This window comes from Nicrophorus vespilloides, unplaced genomic scaffold, assembly GCF_001412225.1.
Source record: "Nicrophorus vespilloides isolate i.1.1-1 unplaced genomic scaffold, Nicve_v1.0, whole genome shotgun sequence".
NCBI classification, from domain to species: Eukaryota; Metazoa; Arthropoda; class Insecta; order Coleoptera; family Silphidae; genus Nicrophorus; species Nicrophorus vespilloides.
Genome location: NW_017099970.1, coordinates 13,656 through 26,027, shown reverse-complemented (window position 1 = coordinate 26,027; position 12,372 = coordinate 13,656). Strand labels below are relative to the sequence as shown.

At 30.6% G+C, this 12,372-nt stretch overlaps 1 protein-coding gene across 1 annotated transcript in view; it reads right to left on the bottom strand.

Annotated features, from left to right (window-relative positions):
* Positions 1-9,031, bottom strand: part of LOC108566404 (octopamine receptor beta-3R-like) — a 35,632-nt gene extending 26,601 nt beyond the window's left edge. The window contains exon 1 of the mRNA XM_017926263.1: positions 7,795-9,031. Within this exon, the coding sequence (XP_017781752.1) occupies positions 7,795-8,851 (1,057 nt within the window). The 5' untranslated portion in view covers positions 8,852-9,031. The remainder of the gene's footprint in view (positions 1-7,794) is intronic.
* Positions 9,032-12,372: the final 3,341 nt, after the last annotated feature.

The following is a 12,372-nucleotide window of genomic DNA, read 5'->3' as shown; positions in this document are numbered from 1 at the left end:
CACAAAAATGTAGACTTACATATTTTCATATTTTACAGTAAAATTTACTAAATTATTTTATTATTTATTTGTTTAATTAAAATTATGAAATAGTTTTTTTTATATATATTAATTAACGAACACGTTTTGGTTGTAAACAATCTTTTGTTATTGATTTTTCATTTTGGAGTTTTTTCTGAACTATACAAAAATGCACGAATTGATAAAAGCCCATCATTTTTTTATTTAATTTAAAGTTCTTTTAAATCGTTGCTGTTAACATTGTAGACAACACTCAGCCACGAGGCACTGCGAACTTCGTGAACATTCTGGTGCTTGAGGCTATTGGTAATTACATTAGTTGAGGTCTGTTTTTGATGTATGGGTTCAATTTATTTCATTTATGATTTTAAACTCCTCATTTTTATCGTTTTATGAACGTTAGCATCTTAATAACAATATATAGTTTATTGTGCACATCAAAATATTGATGTTGATATACCTAAAAATAATATTTATAGCATGTAAATAATTTATCAAATATTTTGCCTTTTGTTGTTCCAACCACTTTATATTAATTACAATGTTTACTCGTTAGGCCTACAACTCTGTATTAAACATTGTTTTGTTATGGAAAATTCCCAAGGGCGGTACATATTATATTTCCTTCATAATATAAGGTTTGCAACTCTTTATAATTTTATATTTAGAGAGTGATATTTTACAACAACACCTACAGATTATGTACATTACAAATGTCACACCAACGCTCTCCTTTAATATGGTTCATTTCTTAAAATATAAGACGGAGCCGTAACAAAAGCGCGCTGACAGTCGTGTACAGATGAAATCGCACACAGCAAAAGCATTACTGCGCGCAATAAAATTGTTACTGCGCGTTTTTTTTTTAAATTAGAACTCTCTTAATCATTAATCTTAGTCGGAGAGTATTAGTTGGTGGGTCAAGAGAAGAGCGTACTTCCTAATTGTTAACTAAAAACGACAATGTTAATCTTAGTTTATATTCCATGATATCAACACTAGTTGACTTCTGAGTAAATTTTTTCATCAACGTAATGTATACTTACAGAAATGGACATCACTTTGTGATAACTAGAAAACTACCCCTATTTTATTCCCGGGAAACGGACAGTTAGAATTATCTCGGACTTTCCGGGAATTCACCAATTGTCTCTAGTGAATATATTAATTGAACTTATTTCATTCCTGATTTTGTAATCCTATATTGTCTTTTTTGCTTACATCAAAAGCATAATAATATAATACCTATTCCTCATTGTATTCTGCATTAATTTTTTAATTTGTTATTAGTTAAAATTTATTATTCAATGTTACAAATAAAAATTATAAAATAATTTAACTGAAGCATCTGAATTATTATATGAAATGTAAAGTTCAATACATGCAGGTTGCGAAAATAAAAAAGAAAAATCTTTTAAACTTTCTATTCAATTTAAATTGTTACGTATGGCAACAATGTTTATACACATTGTTGCTGTCAGTTTCACTTTGACGTACGAAACAAAGGAATAACAACCACTAACTAACATAGTTGATTTGATTGACATACATTTATAACTCCCATCATGTATAGTGCGGATGCAGTATTACGTGGACTGTTGAAATGAAATTTCTAGATTTATTTCGATGGAAAGCATGAAATAATCTTTTAAAATAAAGAGAAAATTATGTGAAAGTTAACATTTGAAACAGAAAATATTTTTAAGGAAAGTTTAAAATTTTCAGGAAAAGTTTATATTTTTATAAATAAATTAGAAAAGTATTATAGACAATATGTCCTTAATATTTCTTTATTAGTTCATAAACTCTATTGGTAATAAAATTAACAATCTTTTTACTATAATCTGATTTAAGATTTATATCAATTTTCTTTACTTTTTCATTCAAATTATTAATATTCATTCTAAAATCTAGATCATCTTTTTCTTACTACTGATTTCAATTAATACAATAAATATTATTAATATGAATCAGCTGCTAATCACGCAATAGTGTAGAAATACAAATTGATAAAAAATTATAATATTTCATTGTGTTTTACTGTAAGTACGTTATACTTTTTTTATTTAATTATTGTCATATATTATTTATAAAAAGGCCATATTATAATGTAATCACGTCCTAGTACATCCCGACAAGTAAGACCAATCGACGATGACTTTTAAGAGACCGTTATGTAGTGTTTTGAGAATTTTAACAATCTTGCAAGTGACATAGATGCAATAGAATGTGATCATAACTCAGATTCGATTTAGAAGCAAAGTATAGACAATGATACAGATATTGAAGAAAATATATAAACCGAACATAGTGTAGAAGAAAGTGAATTTAGCGACGAGTTTGAATCTGAGAGAGACAAAACCAATTTTCTCAGGAAAACTAAGTTTAATAATAACCGAGCGGCCTGGGAAGTGCAGCTCCAGAAGAAATGTGGAATTTACTTATTGATATCAATATGTTATCAACAATTTTGAACCAATTTTCGTTGAACCAATTTACTAAAATAATTAGTTATTATTAAACTAAAAGCATTTATAGCAATATTTTTCTACGGCAATCAAATCTTACCATGACGTAAATGCACTTTCTGCAACTGATGGATGACTAAAGGTAGTTTCCTTTCTTTGCTAAGTGTCTTGATTTTTGATTCTTCTGCACCCATTTAATTTACATTTGAATCTTTTATGAAAATTGTCAAAAACTTTACAGCATGGGAGAATGTGCAACGAAGTTAAAAGTTTTCGTGGCCAATGTTAGTTCCCAATAGATAGCAAAACTAATAATTTTCTGAATGGATACCAGTATGTTGGGTACACAGACGGATGAATACTTTCTAAATGTATTAGAACTCAACTAATGGCGGAGTTGATGCACGTGATAAAATGTGCAGATTATTGTATCTGGTGTAGAACAAGGAGATGCTCCATAACCATTTTTTTTTTTCGAATATTGAAAATCAGTGGTGTTCATGCATTTGTACTTACAGTGCGTGTAAAGACAATTTGACAGTAAGACGTCTTGACTTTATGAAGAAACAGGCCATTCAACTTGTAAAACCAGAAATGAACGTTATCTGATGAACATTCATACTACACAGAAAATCAGATTTGTTATAGGTCGAATTCTAATCTATCTCCAACTATAGCGGAATTGCATAATTTGCAATAAACCTGTTTCTTTCGAATGTTTAAGATATATTTGCAGGGAATGTAATGGAATTTGAGCATTTCTAATATTGTATTTGATATGTTTATATAGATTCTTCAAGCTCATTTTTGAAGGCTTTTAAGGTAAAGTTTTAGATATAATTATTAATAATTACTTGTTAGAACTTAATTATTTATGTAGGTCTACAATCAATTTGGCCTGATTATGGTGTAATATGGTTAATCAGCATATTACATAGTATAGCAGTTGCGGGTTAACAGGTGATACATTATTCCTGAAACTATAGGCAGTTTTTTCAGATTATTTAATGTCTATTAACTAGAGACATTTTATATGAAAAATTATTTAACAATAAGCATCGTATATACTTATCTATTCCTTAAGTCATTCTTAAGTAGTTAAAGTATAACAGGTGTACTCATGCTCATTTCAAATTCCGTACGTTTTGGTAAAAAATAATTTACTTCTACTCAAAAGAAAGAAAACGAATTGGTATAAGGTAATCCGTTTCAGTTGCAGATGGTTCCGTCGGTTTAGATTGCATAATTTATTTTTTTGCTGCGGAACGCGAAGGCTTCCGTAGTAGTTCGGTGCGAATTTATGGGAGCAACGGCCCCAGCTGAAACGGTTGGCCACATAAATCAGGCCGTAAATTAGTGTTTTACTGCTACACCCAACGCCCATCTCAGTCGAACCACCCGTCAAACCGCATAGCCTTTATTTACAGCCACTCGACAACAATACTACGAGGATCATAAATAATCTATGCGACGACTTACACCGACGGATGAAATTGTGAAGGAAGCGCGCAACATTCATATAATCCGCATAGAAATGATCATTAAAAAATGGTAAAGCAACTTTGCTTTTCTGGAATTCCATTGAAAACTTTGTATCCTTTTCACCATTATTATTATGTATTATGTAAATCCTTTCAAATATTCGTACATAATTAAATAAATAGTAAGTACATACATGTTTTTTATTATATACATAAAAAGTATATTTACTCCAACTGTTTTTCGCAACCCCCCTGGGATTCGCGACCCCCACTTTGAGAATAACTGCAACAAACTGCATCATGATCTCAAAAATCAATACTGTCACTTGCAAAATAACTCCTAACTCTCCGGACCTCAATTCCCTGGATTTTTACGTGTGTAGCGTAGCTCAAAATCATTTAATTCAAGCATGTCGACGATTTTGATCTCGTTTAGAGGTAGTTATTGATGCTGATGGTGGTTTTATTAAATGATTTTACAAAGATATATTATACTTCAATTTTTTTTTGCTATAGTGGCTCTTTATTATTATGCGGTTTTACAGTAAATTAGTTCTATTTTCTGTTATATATTGATGTATATAAATATATAAGAGAATTTTATTTCCGATCAAATAGTTTTGTATAAATTTAAAAAGAAATTTTCGATATTTTCCCAGGAAATTTTTAGATTCTTTTACCGAAAAACAGGACTAACAAATCCATATTCTAAATTTATTTAATCATATGGGACATACTAATATGTGAATTAGATACATTCATAATAAATTAAATAAACGTTGATTAGTTTCTACATTTTTCACTTTTAATTCAGTAAACGTATATTTACACTAAAATGCGAGAATCTAAATTTATAGTTTTGTTAGTATTTGTTTACAACTCAAAGAACTTGTTAAAGAATATACGTGAATTCGTGTAAAAAAATAAACTTTTATATATTTGAATGTGTATTGAAGATAAATACACAAATTTGCTTTTATAAATAAATATTGACAAAATTTATATGAAAATATAAAAAAACACTATCAATTATCTAAATCAGGTTTTCCCAAACTATGTTCCGCGAAAACTGGAATGATATAATTACTAAAAAAATAATGAAAGTTTTTTCATATTTTTTTAAATATTATTAATAATGTATTATTATCTACCCTACAAAATAAACAAGGTATTCCGTGAAAATTTCAGGATTTACAAAAACTTCCGTTGCAGAAAATGTTTGGGAAACCCTGATCTAAATTATCAATTATTAAATTCTATTTTTATATAATAATAAATAACAATGTTTATTGCATCAGTCGTACAAAAAAACATATACAGAAATAAAAAAAAAGAAAATAAATATATATAATTTCAAAAAAAGGTAACTGATACAAAGCGGTATTGACGACTCTATTTTTATAATGATTGTAAATATTTACAATAAAAATTTGAGTTTACCATTTTTTAGCGGTCTAGCGGATGTTAAGGAAAATATTCTATTCTAGGAGGTAACGTCTTGTCTCTTGAAATTTTCTTGCTTGATACTTTTCGTAATATGTTTTTTAAATATTCAGAATTCATAAATCTCTAAATATTTCATATTACATTTATCATTTCATATATAAATGCTTTCAATGTTTCAATTTTGAATTATTCTTTTTTTTTCATCGGTCCATATATTGTTCACTTTGAACGCAATTTATTTTTTCAATTTACAGAATACACGACAAAAAATCATTAAATGAACAAAATTCAACATTTCGTGTTTTTTTTGTTTGTTTCACACCTTTTTGTTTGTATTAAAACATTTGTTACATAAAATATTTTTGCTATAAATTACTTTAAAACAAAATTAAAATGGACAAAAGTTTCTATGGTAATGATTTTTAATGATTGGATTTATCTATTATAAAAAAATAAATGTCTGTTTTATTAAATCAAAGTTTCAGTGAAACTGAAATGACAACTCATAAATTTACATTAATTAATGTCTTTAAATAAATGCTTTTCAGATATTCGCATATTATTATATTTTACAATATTTATTATTTGAAGATGATATCTTCGAGATTATGATTACTATAAATTAAATAAACATCTAAATAATATGGTAAGTACTGTATGTATTATATACGCACGGAAACAATAATTTCAACGGTAAAACTGTGTTCAATAACAATTTTAGTTAAATCAGTTTAAAGGTTTAACAATAAACAACAATAAAATATCATTTATTATTAATTCTAATATCTAACTAACTAATAACGTAGGGACGATGGATTTCTGTGCTTTTATTTTTTATATTATTTTATGTTTCTTTCTAATTTTAGTATATGATATAATCATATATGAAATATTATAAATGGAAAAAATGCGGTCGTTATTGCTTATTATACATTATATAATATTCCTTATTATATTATATATATATATGAGTACAATAAATTATTTTTATTATTATATTTGATTATAATACTAAAGTTAATTATAACAATTTTGTAAACATTGTTTGAAATATATGAAATAATTTCGTAAGACTAATTTAAAAATGTTTGTTTTTTTGCTCAAATGATTTTTTATAAAAAATATAAAGAAATATTTATTTTATTGTTGCCTAATCTGAATCTTCTCATTAAAAATCAATGAAGTATTAATCTTAACCAATTTTTATACTAATAAAATTTCAGAAATATATGCAGTAGAACGCTTAACGAATATAATCAGTTCCAAAATTTCTGGATTTGTAGAAAATGATGTAGCAGGCACACAATCCGGGACTTCTCTTCTTCACGTCACTCATGCGAAATATCGCTTGTTAAACAAGTCATTTTTCTTATAATTCATTTTGCTCATTAAGCGGAATGCTCGTTATGCGAGATACTCGTTAAGCGAGGTTCCACTGTATAAATAATTTTATAAATTTATTATTCATAATCTGCCACATGCTGGCAACGAGTAAATAATTTTGAAAATGTAATAAATATTACTAGTAATTTTTTAACCTTGAAATGTTAACTATAAAAACTACGCTCCTCCGTACAATGTGGATTCCGGGAGAGTCGAAAGCTAACCGTGAGTGAAGACGGTTGTAGGATCAAAAGGAGAGCAGGACCTAAACATTCTATTGTCCACGATCAAGTTCTTTGTTATTGTGTATAGTAGTCTGATATACAAAAGTTTGTCGAATGCATGACATATGTCCAAAAAGGCAAGCGATCGGTATCTTTTACTTTCTAGGTCTTGGTAGATGGTATTTACTATTCTATTTACTTGCTCTAATGTGTCGTGATTGCAACGAAAACCAAACTGATGATCTGGTATCAGTTTATTTGACGATTGGTTACAACAGGTAAGCAAGATGTTTTTCGACTTCAACTTGGAAGTGGAAGTGGTTTAAAAAAAATTCTTAAATGATTTGCAAACGTTTCTGCTAATTCTCATAAATTATAATAAAATAAAATCCTACAGACAGTAGCACTTTAATTTATATATTGAAATTATTTATCTTTAGTTACTCATGATTGTTACGATAAACATCATTCTTAATACAGAAATTATACATTTTCTAAAAGATTTACTAATATTACTATAGAGCGCAGAATTATTTATTAATTATTGTTATTACCTTTGTATATATTTCTTTGTGTTGAGTATTATTTTTTCTAGAATGTAATGTATGTGTGATCATTATAATTATATCAAATGTGGGTCAAGGGTTTGAATGAAACGAACGGTTTCCGTGCGAGGAAGGCCGCGCGCGCGACTGCAATTACATCTATTTTCGTAGCAGCGATAATGTTGATTCGTAAATTGAAGCAATGGATACGGAAGATCGCACTTACCGTTCATGTTCAGCTCGGTTGCGGCCTTGCTGTTATCCCTCGTGTTTAGGGCGGTGTTGTATCCGGTGGTAGTGCAGGTGGTGCCGTAGGAAACCGCAGATCCGGAACTGGTGCTTCGTTTGCCACCGTTTATCTGTCCGATGGTGGTCAGCTCACCATCAGAGGGATGCAGATAGTGGTCACCGAAACGTTGGGTGTACTGCGATGTGCGGTGCTGATGGATCGAATTGAGGATGATGTTGCTCGAAGTCCTAGAAAGGGCCTTTCTCTGTCGGATGGCCTCTTTGTAGATGCGGCAATACATGGTCACCATGACTATACCCGGTATCCAGAAACTGATGCTACTGCTGATGAGCGCGTAGTATTGATTTACCACAAAGCTGCAAACGTTCGGGTTCTGCAGCTTAAACGTCTTGTGCTCTGCGGTTGTGTACCATCCTAAGAATATAGGCATGAAGCTTATCAGAGCCGGAAGGATCCACACGTTGGCCAGCATGAAACCTACAGTCCTTTGGGTCATAGTGATGGGATACTCGAGCGGTCGTACTATGGCGTAATACCTGTCCACGCTTATACAGCACAGATGAAGGATCGATGCTGTCGAGAAGTATACGTCTAATGAATTCCAAACATCGCACATCAACGGCCCAAAGACCCAGCGACCTGTGAGTTCGACACTCGCGTTGAAGGTCATCGCACACAGCGCTACCAACATATCAGCCATCGCCAAACTAACCACGTAGTAATTAGTAATGACCCTGAGCTTTCTATGCCTTTGCACGCTAATAATCACCAGCGCATTTCCTAAAACAGCGCTCAGGATTATCGTGCCGAACACGAAGCTCTTCACGATCAGAATCACCAGATCCGTCCAGTCCGGGTGAAGGTTCTCGATGGTCGTCGCATTCGTCCTGTTCTGCAGGACCGCCGTCGTGGCATTAACGTGCTCCTGCATGACGAGAGCCGGCAGAATGCTCGCCGTCGGGGCCGTTAGTGTCGCTGAGAACGAGGCCATCGCGTTCACTATCATCCTCCTTTCCCTCTTGATTTGCCTCATCCACGGCACACCTCCTTTTTACTCTACGGATAATTTTCCGTTCGCCATATCTGAAATGGAAACGCACGGAATTAGTATCGAATGGAGGACAAACGGCATCGATGAACTGTAAATAATTAGTGCATGAGCAGGGTCAATGAATTTAATGGCGCATTTATAGTGTCGCTCTTAATTTGCTAAATCCACAAAATCAAATTGGAAGGGTAATTTGTATCACTCTGATTAGTTATGAATTGAATTTACAATAATAAACCGGTTCTCGACAATTACCAAACAATTAATATTTTTTTCTTTCATGATTTAAATTGTACTGTTTGTTTAAAATGTATATAATTAATTATACTGACTAAGTTTTTAAACAATTAAATATTTTAAAAAGGTAGATTAAGTTTAATAAATATTTATTGAAACAGTAAAAAAAATAAATATTTTCATACATAACAATAATAATAAAACAGAAAACATCTAAAAAGGTCTATTATATTATATTTGCAATCAATTATATTGCTATTATTATTTTGTTAAAGTTTTTATATATTTTAATTGTTTTTGTATACAATTTTATGTTTTAGTAAAAAAACTTATTTATTTAGTAATTATTTCATTCTAGGTTTTTTGGAACATCTATTAACTTAGGAACATAGTTTCAAAAACCCTGGTTTTCATTATTAATCTTAAGGGTCTACCTAATTTTGGTTTGTCTTTGAATTTCCTATCACCGTTTTGGAACTATGTGTTTCCTGAAGTTGTCGAGGAAGCTTAGATCGAAAACATGGAGAAGGACGTTATTAAAATAGTATTAATTGAGTATCCTCCTAAAATTTATTTTTATTTATGGTATTTCGAACAAAGCACAGCCGTCTTAACCTTTTAGTAGTCGTAGTCCCCTTAAAATCCACTATTTTAAATTAGTGATATGGACTTTGAATATTTTTTATTATGAGCCAAAAAATAAAAATTGTCAAAATAGAAAGATTACCATTCTTCTAATTATGTTCTACTTTATATATAAATACAGAGGACTTGAGAGGTTTCAAAATGTCGGTTCCCAAACAAAAATTAAAGTAGCAAATGAACTAGAGATCTTTGCACGGATAAAGAGAAGTTACATTTTTGTTTATATTTGATCAATTTTTATGTTCATATTAACGCCTTAATGCAACACTTCGTGCAGAATGCTATCGTTTTCCGCCATTTTCTTCAATTATCTATTTTCTTTATACACTAAAGAACATTTATAAATATTTAATTAACAAATACAAAAAAAAATTCGTTGTATTCCTATGAAAAAAAATCAAGGTTACACATATTAACTTGGGTACATAAATTAAGTTAAGCGTTAAGTAAATTTTTGGTATTATTATTAATATAAATTATTTTAATAGTGTTTAAAATGATTATATTATTATTTTATATGTTTCAATAAAGATTTAAATGGTTTCGAGAACGGTTTAATTTAATATTTTCTACTACCATTTAGGAACGAAATATGTTGTACTGTAATCTCAAATATCTTTTTATAAATGAAAATTTCAGTGCTGGATTAATTGATTTTTCATTGTTTTCAAAAGTTCTTGAACTTGTTTACTGCCCAATATCTCACAAATTTATCATTACTAATACACCCTAAAGGATGATTGGCCGAGTGCCAGCATAATGTAAAGCTGTTTCCTCTAATTAGTGTTATCCGCGTTTATATTTACATCACCCGGCACAATGGAAAGGATAACAGAAAACCGAGGCAGAAATGTCAGTTCCAATCCGCTTCCCCAAGGCGCCTACTCTAATCCCTTACCAGGAAAGAAGATGCACAGCGCGGAGGAGAAACGATAAGAATAAGACGACGAGGACAACGAAAAAAAGCAGCAGCAACATCAGAAGCGGAGGCGACACAACAGATTCATTAGAGAATTTCGTAAATTTATGCCTCGTAATCGGATCAGGCCGGAAATTGGTTATTAGGCGAACGAAATTTTCCTTTTCTCCGCTCGCTTTCTGCTTTTTCATCTTCTTTTTTTTTATCATAAGCTCCGAAAAAAGAAATAAATGAAAAATAAAAGTGCTCAAAAATACGAGACAAAGGAAATGCGAGAATTAAACTCTTAGTTTAAGACGTAACAACAATAAAGTACAGTTCAAATGTTTCCCTTATTAAAAGAAAAGTGCTTATATTATTAATAGATCTTGATTATTTCGTACTTTTGTGCTCTCATTATTTCTTGCGTTGATCAAACAAAAACGAATCTAATGAGAAAGACTGTATTTATCTTACTTTCTGCATTTATTTTGCTTTGCCTCGCTTCGCACCACTTGGAAGCCGATTGCTCGTAACAGTAACAGCGTAGAGGCGTTCAATTAAGCGGCGAGTCAATATTGACACCACCCACCCCTTTCGAAGCCGGTCCTGAGTGCAAGGCCAGAGTACACTTCTTGATGGATGGACCGGAAGTTATTAACGCCCGCGAATCCATTTCCGCTATATCTGAACGTCACATAGTGAAAACGAGATTAAGTGATATATACCATCATCATCATTTTATTTCTTATTATCGTTAGATATTTTTTTATCAATTATTATAACAGTTTAAGAGCCAATTTTCCGCACATAAAATTCAATTAAAACTTTTGATTGGCTTCTGGCGATAATCTAAAGTGATCGATCAAATAATAATTAGTCCAACAATTAATCACGTTAAGTGAACAAGCATCGGTTCGAAAATAAACAGCAAACGCTTTAGATGAATTAAAAAATGTTATATTTACAGTTAATTTTAAAACAAAGCTAAATTAAAAAATATATTGCAGAATTATTACCGCTCGAAAATTCAGACTATAGAAAACCGGCAAAAGTAACATCATATATACCAATTAGTCTACTACCTGTTTTTTTCAAAGTTTTCGAAAATAGCTCCAAAAAATAACATATACCCGGAAAACCGTCTTGGATTCCGCAAAAGGAATTTCCACTATAAAACAGGTTCAACGGTTTACTAAAGTAATCAATATTTTCATTTTTCCCAAATATAAAATTTTATCCAACTCATAGATTATTCCGAATAAAGTTGCAATAAGAAAGCTCCAACTTATTTCCACATGGATACCGCTATTATTTATATTATTATATCTCATTTTCACATTGGATCTTCCAACACCAAATAAACTAACTATTGGTACATCGCAGAAAACACATTACTAATTTTTTCTGATAGTAAACAGGTAGATGTATATCACAACTTACTGATATGATTCAATCAGATTGAACAATGGCTCAAATTATGACTTATAAAATGCAACAATACAAAATCGACTCATTTTACCTTTACGACAAGAAAGGGAGAACCCTAAATAATAAATTATTACCGCAGGACGATCATGCAAATTAACTTGCATGCATTTAGATAGAAGACTCACTTGGATGAAAAATGAATCGAAAAAGGGAAAACACTTTGGTGTGAAATTCAGCAAACACTATTGACTGATTAGAAGACAATCAGTGCTATCGTTAGACAAACATTTGAAAT